Genomic DNA, 20,267 nt, shown 5'->3' on the forward strand with positions numbered 1-20,267 from the left:
CACGGAGTCTCAAGGGGCCAAATGTAAGAGTCATAACTGTTTGCAAGGATCTTCCAGATTCTAAATTGAACTTTGGCTGCATTTTAAAGTAAGATATAATAGTGCATCTATAATGTATAATTTTAGATAGTTAAACCTAGGTTTTTTTTAAACCACTAAATGGAGACAAAGAAACATTTTTTTTTTTTTTTTTTTTTTTTTTTTTTTTTTGTCTATCAGATCTGCAAAAATCTAAGAGACAAATGTGAACTAAAGTTCCTGAAAAGGCCAGATCACTGTTAATGATTCTGCAAACTGATTGGCTGGTTAGAACTTCATCATCGTAGAGAGTTGGAATGTTGCAGATTGAGAGCCAAAATTATCTTGGAATTTGTTTAGTCCCCATAACAGCCATGTATCACCCACCCTATGTATCTGTTCTAACATCCTCACTGACAGTTTGAACCTTTGAATCTATAAGAAGGCACTGACTTCCCCAACCCAGAAGCCAAAAGTGTCTTCAAACACCTCTAAAACCTAGCACAGAGATGCCACTTCTTTGCTATAATCTGCCTGCCTGATGTCCTCATCATCTTTACTAGATACACTGACTGCATCTTTGTTCTGTGACTATCAAAGGTCATATAAACATTCCTGTGATAAGCACATCATTCATGGCAGCCTGAGCCCACACGCTTAGACTATAGTCACTCTCTCCCATGTTCTATTTTGGTATAAGCAACACGCAATGCTGCTGAGGGCGTGGTGAAAATTTGCTTTTCTCAGATGACTATTGATATAGAATGCACACTGACTGGGACAACTCTTTTGAAGGACAATTTTGCAAATGCCAAAATGAAAAACATGCATGACCATTGTCTCAGAAATTCAACCTCTAGGAATTTACCTGATTATCTCACAAACAGACATGTGCAAATATAACCAATAAAACTCTGTATTAGAAAATGAAAAATAGAAAATGCCCATCAACGGAATATCGCTTAACTGCTATGGCAGATCTTAACTTACTAGCAAAGAGAGTTATATGTTAGTAAAGGAGAGTGTCATTGGAAGGAGGGAGGGGAAAGGAAGCAAGGAAGGAGGGAGGGAGGGAGGGAGGGAGGGAGAGGAGTAAGATTAGAGAAACAGTGGAGAGCGATTCTACTGTGTACCTAAAAGTTAATACAGCATTCAGGAAATAAGTTAGTGGCTCCATTTTAAACAATTACAACGATTATCCTTGGGGAATAGGCTCCTTCAGGGTTTGCTTTATGAATTTGTTTTTATATTTTACAGAATAGTATTTCTTTAATCAAGGAAAAAGATGTTTCCACAAATTTCAAAGACTGAGATGTCCCACTGGTCTCTCATCAAAACAAAGCCATTCTCAAGAAGACCCTCGTGGGAGTGTTATCTTAATGAATAAGGCAAATGCCTGGCCCGCTAAGACTCGCACCCTGGAAAGGCAGTCTGTGGACCTAAAGACAGCGTGAAATAGTTCATGGATATGACCATCAGTGCCATGGAAGAGAAGGAAATGTGGAAGTGTTCCTGTCTATCTAAAAGCCACTTGGTTTTCTATATAAACAAATAATTTTATTTCTTGCCTCCAAGGCCTAAAGAAGGAAAATAATTCTACTTCACCCAAGTAAAAACAAACAAAAAAAGCAAAATACTCTACTCAAATACATGGAAAACTATCAGATAACTACTCTTGAAGAAAAGAAAATCGGGAAAAAAATAATCTCCTTCAGAGGCACCAGGTACGTGCTTACACAGCACATTAAATCCCCACACAGTGTAGTTTCAGGAATGTCCTCAGCTCAGTGAGCCTGAGCACTCTGGGAGACCAGGGTGATGGGACACTCATTCACTCAAGGCTCCTGAGGCTTTCAAGGCATAGAGACCACTGCCGACCCCTCTGGCTTTCCACCTCTCCTCCCACTCAAGCTGAGGGCTATCAACTCTGTCTGGGCTCCACCGTCTGCCAGCCCTCAGTGGAGGGACAAGCTACATACCAGGTCTTCCGGTGTAAAACTCGGGAGAGGTCTACCAGCAGGGACCAGCAATGACGCTGCACAGAAAACAAGATGGGGCACAGCCATTAGAACTTACCTCTTTACATGGCCACATGTCGATTATTTCATTTTTAATATATATTTATTGAAATCAATTTGTCTTGCACTATAGTCTGATGACAGTCAATTGTAAATTATTTCTTAAACATATTCTCAATGGATCACGTTAGACTAGCCTAGATTCTAAACATAATGGTTCCATGTGAGGGGGAAAGTATTAAACTATATTTTTCCTTGCAACTTCAAAGACGTTACAACTAAACTACTTTAAGTTATCAAAGCCAAAGATCTCATTGAAATAAAACAGACTGTACTTCAGAAATCCATAATGAAACATACAGATGGCCTTTGGTGTCAGGGAAGCTCTAACTCTCCATGACAACTTTTCACCGGGAAAGAATAATATTAGAACATTGATGAGAGGTGATAAAAAGCACATAAGCTGGGACAAACACCAACAATAAATCAAGAAAATGCGGTGAGTGAGTGGAGAGATGGCTCAGTGGTTAAGAGCACAGACTGCTCTTCCCTCAGACCTGAGTTCTATTCTTACACCCCATCATGGGGCTCACCTGTAACTCCACCTCCACAGGGAGTTGATACTTCTGACATCTGTGGGCACCTGCACTCACGTGCACATGCATGTACACACTCACATACAGACATGGAAGCATAATTAAAAAACAAATTTGTTAAAAGAAAATGTGGTTCACATACACAATGGAATTTTAAAGGAAAAATGAAATCATGACATTTGCAAGAAAACGCTTAGAGCTGAAAGTCCTCGTGTGATACACAGTCACTCAGAATGGCAGACAGCCCATGATTTCTACCATGTGAAACCTGGATTTAAAATTGGTGGATATGTGCATGCATGGCTGTGAGACCTATGTCTGTGTAATGGCATGAGGGGGACCCTGACTGAGGAGGAAGAGATCTTCACGGGGGAAGGGGGAGAGAGGGGAATAGAATATGTGACATGACTGTGGTGATGGAGAAGGAACCAGCAGAGAATGACAATGACAGGCACAGGAGAGGACAAGGGGGAGGAGCCAATCACATCCAAGGCTAATAAAACACACACATGCACGAAAATGCCATAATAAAGCTTGCTACTCCTGCATGCTAATTTAAAAATAATTCCTAAAAACAATGCCATTTTTGCCTTTAATGAAAGCAGGTTTTTAGCATGCTTATGTTTGTAGTGAGTGTGCTGTTAATTGTGGCTCTTTTTCATACACTGCACTAAGGAACATTGCCCCAAGGTCTGTTTTTTGACGCTAGAATGGCTCCATCACACACAAGGAAAAGCTCAATCGAGCGCTTTTCTCTGGAGCTAACCATCCTCCCCACATTAAGCAGAAGTGAGGCTATGGACTGACAGCTAATGAAGAACACAATTATTTTTATCTTCCACTCCTCTGTGGCTCTGATTATTAGCAGGCATTCTGCTAGAAAAGCCAGAGGAAGAACTGGAGTGTCAGGAACTCAGTGGTATTAGTCATGATTAGCTGGAGTGAGCAAAGCGGATGCCACTGCAGCTTAAGCGCCGCTCTTGAGGATACAAAACTCTTCTTCGGCATCTGAAGCCTGACAAAACCCAGCAGTGACCCTTCTCTCCTAAGCCCCTTGTGATAAATCTCAAAGGACAATTCTCCATATTTAAAGGACTCAAACAAAGCTATAAAGGAGCTGCTAACACTTCTTCAGAGACATCAGAATCAAAGCCAGAACTGATGGACCTGGGAAGTTCTAGGCACCTCCCCCACACTTAATTTTAATATGAAGTTCACAAGTTCTACCTCTATGTAAAACTTGCCTGAAAATTTAAAGTATTCAACCTTGTTTCATAACCAAGTAACTTTTCATTAAATATGTATCTTAACTCAAATGAAGTTTTACAATTTCAGATTTCGTAGATGTATTCTAGGAACATTAAATTCAAAACAGGATTCAATTCTACAGTATAATGTAAAAAATTTCAACATAATTATCTGATCTAACAGTATTTAAATTTGCAAATACCTTTTCCCAATTCACAACCAAAAATTCTGATACATTATAGCATTTGCTTTACAATTCCAGATCGCAATTTGAGTCTATACAAATCTTAATATTTGACGAAATGCCACAATCGAAGCAAATTGGGGAGGGAAGGGTTTATTTAGCTGACCCTTCCACATCACTGTTCATCACCAAAGGAAGTCAGGACAGGAACTCAAACAGAGCAGGAACCTGGAGGCAGGAGTTGATGCAGAAGCCGTGGAGGGGTGCTGCTTACTGGCTTGCCCAGCCTGCTTTTTTATAGAACCCAGGACCAGCAGCCCAGGGATGACACCACCCACAATGGGCTGGGCTTTCCCCATCAATCACTAATTAAGAAGATGCCCTGGGCTTGCCTACAGCCTGATCTTATGGAGACATTTTCTCAATTGAGGTTCCCTCTTCTCAAATAAATCTAGCCTGTGTCAAGCTGACACAAACTAGCCAGCATACCACATGATTAAAAAATTCAATATCTGGCCATTTTTCTCTTGAGCACATGGATGTTTCCTGATGCTGTAACTGAAACAGTCCCCAAAGTCACCAAAAGGACCAGTTTAGGCACCCTCCAGATCTAAGGTCCCGGTGGTGCTTACATTTGTACTTCCTATAGTTTAGGAGTTAAAATCTCAAAGAAAGATTCAGCACTGACACAGTGCTCCATGATTAGTACACACTGGATACGGGTGTTGTGCGTGTGCATGGGCCACAGTGTGATACTTAACTGCTACATGTTAATCAATAGTTTAGAAATTCAGTAAATTAAGATTCCCCCTCCCAAGCTGGGCAGTGGTGGCACACGCCTTTAATCCCAGCACTCAGGAAGCAGAGACAGGCAGATCTTTGTGAGTTCGAGGCTAGCCTGGTCTACAGGGCAAGATTCAGGAAAGGTGCAAAGCTACACAGAGAAACCTTGTCTCAAAAAAACAAAAAAAAAAAAGATTCCCTCACCCATATACACCAACAAGGAAAAACAAAGGATCAGGTGACTTCGTGGTTGAATTCAACCATTCAAACAAGAACTAATATCAAGTCTCCCTAAACTCTTCCAAAAAAAAGAGGACCACTTCTTCCAAACACTTTTTACAAGGCCAGCATCACCTTGAAACAAAGCCAAACACAAATACTCAAGAACAGGCCAATGTCTCTGAGAGACCTTGATGATTTAAAAAAAAAAAAAAAAGAAAAGAAAAGAAAAGAAAAAAAATTAATAAAATCAAACCAAATGCAACAACATACCACACCCAAGGAGCATCTATGTTCAGCATGAAAGAAGAGCTTAACAACTATAAGTCAATGTGACATAAAACATTAGCAGAATGGGAGGAAACACACATCATCTCAATTGACAGAGAAAATGTGCTTGGCCAGACAGGGGCGGCGCACACCTTTAGTCCCAGCACTCAGGAGGCAGAGGCAGGCGGATTTCTGAGTTCAAAGCCAACCTGATCTACAGAGCAAGTTCCAGGACAGCCAAGGCTACACAGAGAAACCCTGTCTTGAAAAACAGAAAACAAAAAGAAAGAAAGAAAGAAAGGAAGGAAGGAAGGAAGGAAGGAAGGAAGGAAGGAAGGAAGGAAAGAAGGGAGAAAGGAAAGAAAGAAAGAAAGAAAGAAAGAAAGAAAGAAAGAAAGAAAGAAAGAAAAGGAAAGGAAAGGAAAGGAAAGAAAAGAAAATATGCTTGACAAAGCCTTCTTTTTAACATTCAGACATTCAGAGAGTGTGTGTGTGTGTGTGTGTGTGTGTGTGTGTGTGTGTGTGTGTGTGATGCATGTGGAGATCAGAAAACCACTTGTGGAAGTCTGTCCTCTCACCCCACCACATGGATTCCAGGGATTGAACTCAGGTCAAGGTTTGGTGGCAAATACCTGACCCGCTAGACCACCTGATCGGCCCTTTAGATCCTTTCTTGATTAAAACAAACAAGCCAGCCAGATGGCTCAGCCCTTGCCATACAACCCTGACTATTTAAGTTCGATCTGCAGGACCCACTCACAGAAAAAGCCAGATGTGGTAGCATGAATCTGTAATCCTAGCACTCTTGTAGCAAGATTAGAAGTGGAGACACACACACACACACACACACACACACACACACACACACACACAAAATCATCCAGAAGCTCAGAGGCAAGCTAGCCTGAAGTACATAGCATGTCAGAAAGAAGAAACTCCTAAAATTTGTCATCTGACCTACACATACACATCAAGGAAAACACACACACACACTCATACACTGTGCATACACTGATACATAAATAAGTAAAATTTTAAAACTCAACAGTTTACAAATAAAGGACATCTTCCCAAGATAATAAAGGCTATGGGGGCTGGAGAAATGGCCCAACACTAAGAGTGCTTGCTGCTCTTCCTGAGCATTTGAGCTCAGTTCCCAGCACCCACATCAGGTGACTCACTACTGTCTGTAACTCTAGCTCCAGAGAATCCGGCGCCCTCTTCTGGCCTCTGGAGGCACCTGCACTCATATGCACATTCCTACACAGAGTATACATATACACACAATGAAAATAAACAATAAATTGCTTAATGAGTGTGAAAATTTAAAGCTGTTTCTTGACAAGGAGATCTAAAAGCTTTTCCTCCAAGATCTTCCATAGGATAAGGGGCCAACTCTTGCTATATCTGTTCAATACTGAACCAGACATTCTAGCAATGTTGTAGAAGAAAAATATAAAGCATACAAATCAGAAATGTGAAAGCAAAATTATCTCTATTTTCAAATGATATGAACCTTCAGACAGAAAACAACAGAGTCCACAAAAGAATAAGTGAGCTCAGTAAAGTTTTAGATTCAAACCAATCTTTAAAGGTCAGTTATTTTTCTAAATAAAAACACCTACCTGAAAAAGAAATCAAAATGTGACAGTATCTAAAAAAGCAAAATACTTATGAATAAATTCAATCAAAAAGGTAAAAGATATGAACTTCTAATTTTTTTAAAGGTTTTTTTTTTTTTTAATTAAATTGAAGATCAGATGAGCATGGTGGCATATGCCTAAAATCCTTGTACTCAGAAGGCTGAGGCAGGAGGATCACAAGCTTGAGGCCAATCTAGGACTCAGTGTGTGATATGAATGACAATGGCTCAGACATTTGAACACCTGGTCCCCAGTGTGTGACTGTCTGGGAACGTTTGTGTATCTCTGGGGTGGGCTTTGAGGCTTCCAAATTGCCATTTCCGGTGGCTCCTTCTTTGCCTTGTGGTTTGGATCAAGATAGGAGCTCTCGGGTGTTCTTCACTCATATACTCCAACCCCCTGAAACCATACACCAAATTCAACGCTTCTTTTCTTAAGTCGCCTTGGTCATGGAGCTTTACCACAGCAATAGAAAGTAGCTAAAACACACGGCAACCACCTGTCAAAGAAAGGAGGAAGGCAGGAGAGGAGGAGTGGACATTAGAAGGGGGGGGTGGAGACGGGGGAGAGAGAAGAATTGATGGATTTCAGCAGACACAGTCTATTCATGGACTGATTGGAGTAACGGATATTGTTAAAATGTCCATGCTACACAAATCAAGGCAATTCAGAGAAAACAAAATCAAGGCTCGGTTGATGGTTCAGCAGGTGAAGAGTCTGCCGTGAAGAAAACAAGAGGAATTGGGTTTGGAGCCTCAGAACGTGTAAGCCCAGAGCCCCTATGCTAAAACAGGAGGCAGAGGCAGGAGAATCCCCTGAAGGTCATGGGCCAGCTACACTGGTATACACAGTGGCAATGAGGTCTTCTATCAAACAAGATTGAAGGCCAAGACCAACCGCTGAGGTTGTCCTCTGACCTTCATGTCTGCATGATGACCTGCTCATGAATGTGCGCGCACACACACACACACACACACACACACACACACACACACTCACTTACTCACTCACACAAAGACTAAAAGAAAAATAAAATCAGGGGCATCACATTTCCCATTGTAAGTTAACACTATAAAGCCAGACACAGTGGTATGCATACCTACAGCCCATATTCCGGAGACTGAGACTGGGAAGATTGCTTAAAAACAGGAGGGGGAATAAATGAGTTCAAGCCCAGCCTGAGCCCTGGTTTAAAAATAAATACTTTTAAAATACTATTACAAAGCTATAGGAACTAAAACAGTATGCTACTGACATAAAAACATACAGACCAAGGACTGAAGAGATAACCCTATAAAAGCAAGGTGGTGGGGGCTTTTAATCCCAGCACTGGATAAGGCAGAGAAGGTGGATCCCTACACCAATGCCCATACACCAATGGACAGTGAGAGGCCCTGTCTCAAAATACCAGAAGTTATCCTTTGGTCTCCTCATGGATATATATACACATTCACACACCTCCACACACATACAGACAGACAGACAGACAGACAGACAGACAGACAGATGCATATTAGGTCAGTGGGGGAAATTATGGAGTTGTAAAATAAATTCAAATGTGTTTGATCAACTGTTCCAACAAGGCACTAAAAGGGACAATGGGAAAGAACCATCTGCTCAAAAACTGGTGTTAGATTTTTCAAAATATTGATTGGCTACATGAATTTTGAAAAATATTTCCTTTTGGAGTTGGGTATTTAGCTCAGTGGTAGAGCGCTTGCCTAGCAAGCACAAGGCCCTGGGTTCGGTCCTCAGCTCTAGGAAAAAAAATATACATATATATATTTCCTTTTGTGCCCTGATAAGTACACCTCACATGTTCCTTTTCTAAGATGCATTTCTCTTTTCACACTGAACTTGGCATTTTAGGGCTATATATACCATCAATTGGAGCAGACAACATCTTTTCCCAATGTTAGAGGTCATTATTTCAATTTTTGAATACTGAATCCATCACTTGTATTATAAGAAATATTTAATTTTTATCTAAGTTTCCAGGATGACCTGGGGATTTATAACATTCCCTCTGTTCATTTTCAGTGTCCACAAGACTACAGCTCTGTAGAGATGCCCTCTTTCCTGATCAGTATTCTCTCCCATGATCACCCATGCATTGATGCAGCAATGAATGGAGATAACAGTTTTCCATGGTTCACAAACTTCCCAGTTGTTCACACTGGGAATTGAGACTGGTATAAATTATCCCATGCCTTTAGGTTAAAGTTTGTGGGATCACTTCCAACTATGAACTCACCTCCTTCAATAAATGTAAACCAATTCAGAAAAAAAAAATGATACTTGGAAAACTGAATCTTCACATGTAAAATAACAACACTGGACCTGTCTGTTATCACACACACACACACACACACACACACACACACACACACACACAAAAGTTAACTCACACTTAAAATGAAAAGAAGATGTAAACAATAGACCTGAGCCTTAATACTCCCAGAAGAAGACATCACAAAATCTGGGACTGTACAAGAATAAATGGAACTTTCGTCACTGAGAACTTTGTCACTAGGACAAATATCTAGGAGAAACAAGATGGACTGATGTGGTTCACCGTTTCAGTCCATTGTGTTAAGTCTGAAGTAAGGCTAGCAGTGATGGCGAAGAGGACATGATGGAACAGATATGCTCACATCATCACAGCCAAGAAGCCAAGAGTAAGCCTGCACGAGAGCTACCTCCTTCTTACCCTTTCATCCTTCTTGTGGCCCTGGCCTCCAGGTAGGATTGCATGTGCACCAGGATGGACATTCTGCCGTGGGACAATCATTTCTGAGCATTCCCACACTGACACCTAAGGGGGTTCCACTCAACTCCAAGAATTCTCTCTCCACGCAGTCAGACTGACACATAAAATTAATCATGACAGGCTACATCAGACAAGAGAACTTCTGCACAGCAAGAGGATCAGTCAACAAAAAGGCAACATGCAGCTGAGAAAATATCCCCAAGCCATATATCTGATAAAGGGTGAATATCTAAAATATGGAAAGAATTCGGTAGTAGGAAAACAAACAACTCAGTGTGAAAATGAGCAAAATATCTGGACAGACGTTTTCCAGGAAGATATAAAAATGGTCAATGGACATTTGCAAAGGTGCTTGGCCACACTGATCATCAGAGAAACACAAATCCAAAGGGCAGAAAGGTGGGATGTAGGGCAGTGGTGGTGGTCAGCCTACCATACACACAGCCGTGACTTTATCACCAGCACAGAACTTGTAGGAGATACAGCTGACCCCATAAGGATGACTATTGTCAAAAGGAGATGAGGGTGATGATGATGATGCAGAGAAAAGGTGCCCTGCCCCTTGAGACAGGGCCTGGCTCCTAGACCAGGCCTGGAAATCACTTATGTAACTTAGATGGTCTCGGATCCCTGGTCTTCACCCTTCTGCTGGCATTACACTGTGACACCACATGTCGGCCCTGGGTTTTCTAGCTTTCAAAAAGATGAAAAAACAAGCAACACAAATGTTCTATAAGTCAATTTAGGCTATTTCTCAGATTTTAACAGCAAGACTTTGTACATCACTACCACACAGATGAACCTAGAACACTCCACACCAAGAAAAAATGCTTTGTGTTCTCACTTACATTTAGAATCTAAAAAGAAAAGGAAGTCAGTGAGATAGATCAGCAAGCAACTTGTCACCAAGACCGACAACTGGGTTTGATCCTTTGGAAGCATGGTGGCAGGAAAGAGCATGCATGCACACATACACACACATTAAATTAAGAGTTTTTTATTTTAAAAGAAAACATGCCAAGATAAAGAATAAAATAGGGTTTTACCAGATGCAGGGGAGCAAGACCTGAGACCTGGCCAGAATGTCTGACATCTAGAGGTGAAATGTGTGACATGAAGTTCATTGTTACTACTGTATCATGTTTGAGGGTTTTGCTAGCAGTGTAGATTTGAGATTCTTGCCACAGTTTAAAAAATGACTAACTCAAAGATGATGGACACTCTAATTTATATAACCTACGGCAACACTCTATGCATATCATAACATCATGCTACCTGGTTTAAATAAACAGAGTAAAATTTTAGTTAAAACCAGGTATGGGGCCTGGGGAGGGTTCAACAGACAACAGTGCTTACTACACAGGTCTGGAAACCTGAGTTCAATAACCAGAACCCATGTGAGACTAGATGGAAAGAATAGACTCCACAAAGTTGTCCTCAGACACCAGACACTCGTGCGCGCGCGCACACACACACACACACACACACACACACACACAAATAATAATACCAATAACAAATTGTAAGTAGTTACCACCTAGCCAGGCTTCTATGTGGGTTCTGGGGCTCTGTCCCATCCTTGCACATAGCAGGTGCTTATCCACTGAACCAACTCCCAGACCAAAATCCGTATTTTAAAAGGCTCTTTGAGGTCCTCCGTTATTAAGAGTGCAAAGAAATCCTGTGATTAAAAAAATGTTGAAAACTGATAACACAGGCTATTCCTAAGAAGTAGAGAACACAGCCAAAAAATATATATAACAAAGGAAAAAGGCAGTCTAAAAGCAGAATTGACGAAGGTAAATGACTTACTCAATTGTGGATTTTGTTTGAGCTCGTTATCAAAAGAGATAAAAAAGAGTGTAGCAGTTTAGGTTATTTTAATCAGGCTTTTGAAAGCCTACCATGAGAAGATACAATTAGGAAGTACTTCAATTTCATGAGGCTCTTTATTTGAGACCCTTATTGAAGGAAATCCAGAGATTAAGACAGGTAAGGATAGGGTCTGTAGCACATGCTCTTCTCCAGCCTCCTCATTGTGGATTTCAAGGAAGAGAATAAGAAAAACTGTCTTATTTTAAATGTAATTATTTCTATTATTCTAACCTCCAAGACAGAATAAAAAAAGAAAGTGCTGAGTGAAAACTAGCTACATCCAGACTTTGTTGGGCTGTTTTGTGATTTAAATCACTGGTAATGTTACCATCTTCTGGGCAAAATGGAGTATTGCAATTTTTGAATGACAAGAAAAATGAGAAGTTTTTAACTGTGCTTTTGATAAAAGACATTCAAATATTTTCTTCCTTCCAATGCCTCACACCCTCTTACCAACCTCAAGTGAAAAGAACCCTCAGGGTCATTGGACTGAAACACAGAAACTACTTGACCGCGCATGTGCGCACGCATGCACACAGCAGCTTACACCTGTAGTGCCAGCTCTCAGAGCCGAGGCAGTAGACAACTGAGCTCCAGGCCAGCCTGGGTGATAATAGTCAGTTCAAGCAGTTCAAGGATAGGCTCCTGCCTCTATACATGTGTGTGTGTGTGTGTGTGTGTGTGTGTGTGTGTGTGTGTGTATGAGATTTGCAAAAGGCTTGACAGAGTGGTGGCGAAGGGAACATCCTGATAAAATAGAGTATGGAACAAAAGTACAAATCGCTGATAAAAAATGTTTCAGCATGGCAGCTTCACAATGACACTCTCATGAGTGTGTGTGTGTATATATGTGTGTGTGTGTGTGTGTTTGTGTGGTTTATACATGTGTGTATGTGGTATGTGTGCAGTGTATGCATGTGCATGGTATATACATATATGTATGACAGTGCATGTGTGTGTATGTAATCTATGCACATATGTGGTATGTACATATGTATGGTGGGTGTGTGGTATACGCATGTCTGTGTGGTGTATGTGTGTGACATATGCACGTGTGGTTGGCGTTTGCACGTGGTAGCTACACATGTATGCATGTGGTATGTATGCAGTGTATGCACATTGTGTATATATTTGCACTGGCTACAGGAGAACATCCAGTATCCTACTTTGTATCACCTTTTGAGACAGAGTCTCTCACTGAATGTGCAGCTAGGCCAGAGGCCAGCAAGCCACAAAAATCCTTCTTTCTCCACCCTCACAGTCTGGGGTTAACATGCTTGTAAGGCCACATGTGGGTCTTTCCATGGGTGCTGGGATCGAAATTTAGGTCTCACGCTTGCACAGCAAGCGCCCTTACCGCTAAGCTGCCTCTCCAGCCCTCCTATGACTAACCCTCACAGAGCAATATCATATTTTACAGATTAGTAAGGTAAAATCTGTGCTTGGTCACTCAACATGCATTTGCTGACTTATTTCATTTCATCATTGCTGTCATACTTCAACTAATTTTGAATGGAAGGAGTGAGGCAGGATAGGAAGACTGAGGACATCAAAGGCCATCAAAGGGGCAAGGATGTCGCCTCATCCTAGAGCCCAGCTGAAGCCTCTTGACAGCTGAGAATCAGAAAATCCAGCCCAGGAGCTGGAGAGATGGCTCAGAGGACCCAGGCTCCAGTCCCAACACCCACATGGCAGCTCACCACCATCTGTAGCTCCAGTTCCTGGAGACCTGATGCCCTCTTCTGGCCTCCACTGGCACTATACACATAATACACATGGTGCACAGACATGCATGCAGGTAAAACACCCATGCACATAAAATAAAAGTGAATCATTAAAAAAAAATAAAAAAATAAAAAAATAAAACACTATGGCTCAGGATCAGGGTCTGGGGAAAGGGCTGTAGGCACCGTGTGGATGGCGGCCAAAAGCCCCTGAAAGAGCCCAAGAAGAAGGCCAAGGAGATGGGTGGAGAAGATATGGAAGAAAAGAGAAGCCAACAGCAAAGGCAGCAGGGAAGGACATTGGCCACAGGAGGAATCAAGAAATCTGGCCATCAGTAAGCTCTGCCTGGATGGGGCGACCTCGTCCACTCCTGTTAAACATCTGGATACCACACCATCACTTCTTTGCTACCCGTTGCTAGAATGAAGTGCTGTCTTGGAGCCTGCTGAACATTGTAAGACATTTGGTAAAAATGAATAAGTAAAAGTCATAAAGTAAATCTAGACTCAGATCCTGCCAGTGCCTACTCTTCATCTTTGCTCTGTTCTGAATTGTGTCACCTTTAATTAAACTCATTTAAAAGGATATATGTGTGTGTATGTATACATATACATCTATACACGTACACACGCACACACACACACACACACACACACACACACAGTCCTTTAACAACCCCAACTCTGCTTTGAACTGCCTCACTCCGGAATCTTTTCTGCACTGAAGCCAAGGATCCCCCTCTACCTGAGTTGAGGTCCCTAACAGAGGTCTTCGGCCTGCTGCAGAAGCTCTGTCTCTGTCCCTGTTGCCACTGACCTAAGCATTCTTTTGTCTTCACCGTGGCTGACATGACATGAGAAAATAAGAATTTCCCCAAACATACAAAGAATAATCTCTTATTAATGACAATCTAATCCAAATATCACCCTTCCTTCTTACAAACGCTGTCTACTAAACTTCAACTAACACTAACAAATAAAATCTATTTGTGTGAACACACCCAGACACATGTATTCAAGCAGCCTAGAGCTTACAGGGCTCAGAAAAGAGTGGAATGAAGAAAGGCCAGATAGATTAGTATCTGTATGATCTTTTATTAGTCTTTACCAGTTTAAATTGACACACATAAATCTGGGCAACATTTTTCCTTAAAAGCAAAGATCTAGATCTAGAATAAAATAAGATAAAATGCACATAGTTAATCCCTCGCTACTACTTCCTATAGTCAAAACTGTAAGATAGCCTGAATGACCTCCATATTCTTTTCACTCTGTCTTGCTTCCAATGCCATAATAGATTTGTAATGTGCAAGGAAGGGAGGGGAGGGGAGGGGGGAAGGGAAGGGAGGGGAGGGGAGAGGAGGGGAGGGGAGAGGAGGGGAGGGGAGAGGAGGGGAGGGGAGCAAGCAAGCACAAGTATCTACCTTTCCCACCGAGTTGACTTCTCAGAAATAACAATGGACACTGTAAACTTACAAACTATATCACTTGTTTCTCTAGAGTAAGGGACTGTTAAAGCTAGTTTTAATAATGTGAGTTTTTTAAAAATAAACTATACATAAACTATAATAGCTTATAATAAAATATAAACTAAAATAAAAATATACCATGTCCATCTAATTAAATCATCTAAAGGTGAGGCCCTCTCTACCTTAAGAACATCAATTATCCTGACTAAAACACACTACCAAACAAGAATTCGTTCTGAAACATAAAAGGTCTTTGACGGATTCTCTCCAACCTGTTGACTGCAGTGCTGGCAAGCCATGGGGCAGCTGAAGCGTAAACAGGGGCGAGTGGACACTATTTCTGAAGAAGTCCTCTGTCGCTTTAGACTGTAAAACTTTGGTTTCCCAGAGCTGAGAGGAAAAAAAGCACTGTTTTATTTTTGTTAATAGTTTTTAAAAACACTAATATTATGTGGTTGGTTTTTTCCCTAAGCATCTGAGCTGTCAGTGGACAACACAAGGAACACACACTAACACTACTGAAGGGCGGGAAGCATTATAACGCATCAGGTTTTGAAGATGAAACGGGAGAGACGTGAGCACAAACCTTCTTCAAGTCTTTTAACACCTGCTCTTCGATGCCTTCCTCAGCAAACAGGTCCCGCACACCTTCAATTACGTCTTCAATTACAGACCGGTAGAGTTTGGGCTACATGAGAGCAATTGTTAGAGGCTTTGATTCTCAAATTAGAATGCACTTGCCTTAAAAGACATGCAGATGGGGGATGGCTGGAGAGATGACTCCGTTGCTAGAGAGCACTTGCTGCTCTTGAGCAGGCCCTAGGTTTAATTCCCAGCACCCATGTCAGTCACAACTCACAACTGCCTGTAACCCCAGCTTCAGGAGACTCTGGTGATTCTCCTAATCTCCTTGGGCTGTACTCCCGTACACATACCCCCATGCAGATGCACACACATACACGCATAACTAAAACTAAATCATTAAAAATACACTCTCCAATCCTCGGTTTGAAGAAAACCACCATGGTTACTAAGTACGCCCTACCCCCAGTATGTTCTTGGCTCTTTATAAATTATATTCACCTTCTGTCATCCATTGGAGGCCCCTACCCACAAGGTTGAGTCACAAGACTACAGCACACCTGGAGGTGATCTCACAGATGTGTGCTAATGCTCATCTGTCTTGACTTTTGTATATCTAACTTTCCTGTTCCTTTTTGAAAGGGAAATTGGAGGCAGCTGGGAACAAGCCCCTGTTTTCAATCTACCCTTTTCTCAATGTAAATGTACTGTTAGAGAACCACCATGGATGTAAATGAACCTTAGCCTTAAAAATGAGCCAGTCAGAGCCCACCCTGCTTCCAAAGTAGATGTGGAGAGAGGGCTATCCTAACCCTACCCCTATGTCCCAGTGAATGTCCTGTGACAGTCACCAGTACGTGCACAAAGGAATGGAAGGTGCTAAAACCATGCCATGAAACAAAATCAGGCAGGGTCTACCCAGAGTCACATATTATATCAACAGCACAAGAAGCATGTGAAATATACTTGGCCCTTCTGTTCTATATAAAATGTGTCCTGCCTAGGTCTCCCATGCAACAATACTGATTCAGGCGAAGGCCATAGATCACGTGGTCAAACAAGAACTCCAGTTGCTCTTATTCTGGATTGCCTAAATCCAGCCCAAATGAAAACTGAAGACTGCTTTTTCATGCTTCCCACAAAAATACTCTTGCTCCAGGAACAGCACATTTTCAACTAATCCTTCCAAAGATCCAGGGTAAGTCTATGAACAGCCAATCAGTAACATCTAAATGTTAGTCACAGGCAGACCCATTAAGACTAAGTGCTCCCAGATGAGTTGCTTCTTTTAAAACAGTCTACCCTGATAAAGGCTTCTAAACTGATGGCTGGGTTTTAATCCCAGCTAAATGATCACAGTCTAAGAGCTGGAGGGAAAAACTCCTAGGGCTAAAAACATCTTTTAAGATCTTCCCTTGGAGTGTAACAGTGGCAGTCCAAAAGAAGCCAATAAAATACAATTTTCCAAAAGCAAAGTAAGTATTGAACGTAGTCTTTCTTGTAGGACTACCATTAAGCTTCATATTGCTTTCTCTGTGTTATCTTTATTAAAACTACATATGGTCTGGACCTCCATCTTACCTGCATCTCTGAAAGAAAACATTCTCATTTGGCGGTCACACTCAGGCAAGCTGGTATACATACTCTACACTTCTTAAAGCATCATGAAATGAACATACATATCTCTCAAAATGGAACCTTTGGGCTGGAGAGATGGCTCAGAGGTTAAGAGCACTGACTGCTCTTCCAGAGGACATGAGTTCAATTCCCAGCACCCACATGGTGGCTCACAACCATCTGTAATGAGATCTGGCGCCCTCTTTTGTACACAAAATGAATAAAAAAAAATGGAACCTTTTGTGCTGCATAGATACACATGGAATTTTACAGACACAAACCTCATTGTCTTTCGGGAAATGTGCATCTGTTGATACTGTTTTTGCCCTCAACTTGGGGCTCTCACTTTGATGGAGGGTCTAATCAGCGCTGTTTTGCTGGTAAAATTTCACTGTGAGGTTTAGATACCCTTATAGCAGTGTGTGTGGGTTTCACATTTAAGCGTTAAGATCTTAAGGGACGCGGAGAGCAAGATCGTGGGGCAACAATCCAAATCTCATCACCAGGTTAGGGAGTAATATAGAAGAACTAGATTTAGGGCTGGTGTTTGCAGTGAGAGGAGGCGGTGAAGGGATCCAGAGCCGGAAGCCAGCCTGGGGTTACTTTACACATTTAAAAAATGAAAAAGAAGTGAACGTGGAGGAAACCATCCTGATGGAGGGCGCTCTGCCGCTACACAATTTCTGGGCGCCCTAACCTAGGTAGCCTCAGTTGGAGTGGGCAAGCACATCTTTTTCCAGTGGGACCAGAGCCCGTGTGGCTGTCTTCCGCTTCCTCTAACCCATGGTGAGACGGGGTGCCTATCAAAATCTGCGACTTGTCATGGAGGGCTACAGGGCGTCGGCAAAGTCTACCCGCCTCCTTACCACCAGGTTGACGAAGGCCATGCCAGCGGCTCTGCGCCCGACCGTTTGCGCCTGCGCCTGCGTGGCCGAGAGCCGCCAGGCTCGCTTTTGAACCGCGGCGCTCGTTGCTGCGCAACCGCGAGGACGCTGTGGGGGGCGGAGCTGAGTAGGGCGGGACAAGAGAGGAGGTTAGTGATTGGAGGGATGGAGTTTGGGCGTGGCACGGGTGCGGTAGGCGCCTGACCAGCATTGGCAGATGGGACAACTTCATCTTTGAAGGATGTAGGGAGAAGAAAGAAGGCAGATGAGTTATTTCTGCTTTCACCAGTTTGTCATACCTCCCTAAACCCCGTTCACAGCTGCGCTCCATGTTGCTATACAAAAGTGTGACAAGAGCCAAACTCTTCTATAACTAGCTGTTGAAGGGTGGGCCAAGGCAGCAGCAACTTCACCTGGGAACCTGTTAAAAATACAAATGGGAACCTTAAAGACGCTTGCTCCCAAGCCTGACCCATGTGCTAGGAGGAAAGTGGGGCTCTAGAAGCTGGTCCGCGGACCTCCACGGGTGCGCCTGCGTGAGCAGGCCCCCAGACACAATCCATGCATCAACCCATAAATGCAAACACCTCTCCTGAATCAGAGACTGGTAACCAGGGACCCGGCACACGGTGACTTCAAAATGTTCTTCAGATGACTCTGGTGGGCGTTAAAATGAGACCCGCTGTCCTAAGACACACTCAACATTGGGTCCACATTAATATTACCTGAAGAGCTTTTTCTTTTTAAAGGTTTGGTGCCTGAGTCTCCCCCAGAGCATATGATTTTAAAATGCAGTGAAGATGGAGACCTACAGTTTTAACTAGGTCAGCCCAGCTCCCCAGAGCAACTCTTTGCTCCTCAGGAAGCAGTCTCCATCTTCGGCCTGTAATTATGTTCTCTCCTAACCATCTCTCTCTCTCTCTCTCTCTCTCTCTCTCTCTCTCTCTCTCTCTCTCATGAAAAGATTTAACTAGCTAAAGCTGAAGATGGATTTAAGCACCCATAACCCGACTAGTTCAACAAGGAAAGAGCCATCTACCTCCACGACCCTGCCTTTAAACAGCCTTTTTGATCTGAAGATAGATCTCCGCCTAACAGACGGTTATGTGATGATTTACAAATCCCATCAGGGTTTAGATTTGACTGCTTGCTTATTTGTGAGTGTAAGTGCAGTAGAGCTGTGTGTGCTAACCCACTCAGAAGTGGCTTGCCTGACCAGGTGTAAGTTTCTAGCAGCTGATTCATTTGGTGTCATTTAGAAGACTTTCCCTAAATTGAAAAGTACTGGGAATTTATTTTACAAAAAGCCATTAAGTATGTGTGGTGATTTTTAATGGTTATGTCTCTCTACATGGCAATTTACTACCAAGAATATTCAAAGTGACTTACCTTTCACCCAAAATAGAAAAGCTAAAAGCAAGCATTGATTCCTTCTGATATTATAAAATCCAATTAAATTATTCAAGCTGGGAAATAAGAAAGCTGAAAGGTCTCTTGTTTTCCATCTTTCTCTTTTCAAGGTTTTAAAATTTTAATCCTAAATGCATAGAATGGGTAACAATCTAACATTTTGTGACAGCATACCGTTTCCTTGTATTTTATGTTTATAATGTTTCATTATACATTATACCTTTCTCTGAGCTATAGAGTAGACCATGTGTACATTTAAATTTAAATTTGGATGTTGGTATGGTACCCATAAAAAGTGTGACTAACAATTGAATTGTTAATGCCTGGTACACTTGATACACTTTTTATAGAAAAGCATGCACCGTTGGTTGAGCGATCTCAGTGACCTTCTGTTTGCCGTCTGTGTGTCTGAGTGGTCACTGGTGGACTCTGCTTTGGACTCTTCCCAGGAACCGACAATGGCTGCTAAAGGAAGTGTGCTTCAATCCAAGATCTAAGTTGTATACCTTAGATAGGAAATGTCTCAAAAATACAGATGTGCCCAGATGTGGCTTCCAGGGGTTGATTGGGTCACTTTTGTCATTACTCAGACCAAAATACATGACTGAAATAACCAAAGTTGAAGAAGATTGTAGTGGGTAGCCATTCCAGCTTTGACCTGGAAGTTCCAACCCCCATTGAGGCTTCGGTAATGGTCACACCTGCAAGGCGGGGCTGAGAGAGGACGTTGAAGACCCGGGTTCCAGATGCCGGGGCTTGCTTGGTTCCAGGACCCTGGACGCTGGAGGTAGACCGCAGAGTTCTCCAGAGAACACCTCTGGACTGTGCCATACCTTTCCCAGACCCTGCAATCTAACTGTCCATTCATTTGTAAGTTACCCCACAAAATAAACCTCCCTTTTAACTACGTGGAGTGGCCTTAAAATTTCACCAACATCTGCACCCAACATACAGAGA

At 42.2% G+C, this 20,267-nt stretch overlaps 1 protein-coding gene across 1 annotated transcript in view; it reads right to left on the reverse strand.

The window, feature by feature from the left end:
• Gtf2a1l (general transcription factor IIA subunit 1 like) overlaps window positions 1–20,267 on the reverse strand; it is a 75,519-nt gene that overhangs the window by 21,595 nt on the left and 33,657 nt on the right. Inside the window, exons 2-6 of the mRNA XM_036170501.1 lie at window positions 18,373–18,557; window positions 17,883–18,023; window positions 15,404–15,505; window positions 15,090–15,207; window positions 1,998–2,053 (exon numbers count right to left, since the gene is read on the reverse strand). Coding sequence (XP_036026394.1) covers window positions 1,998–2,053; window positions 15,090–15,207; window positions 15,404–15,505; window positions 17,883–18,023; window positions 18,373–18,557 — 602 coding nt within the window. The remainder of the gene's footprint in view (window positions 1–1,997; window positions 2,054–15,089; window positions 15,208–15,403; window positions 15,506–17,882; window positions 18,024–18,372; window positions 18,558–20,267) is intronic.

This window comes from Onychomys torridus, chromosome 21, assembly GCF_903995425.1.
Source record: "Onychomys torridus chromosome 21, mOncTor1.1, whole genome shotgun sequence".
NCBI lineage: Eukaryota > Metazoa > Chordata > Mammalia > Rodentia > Cricetidae > Onychomys > Onychomys torridus.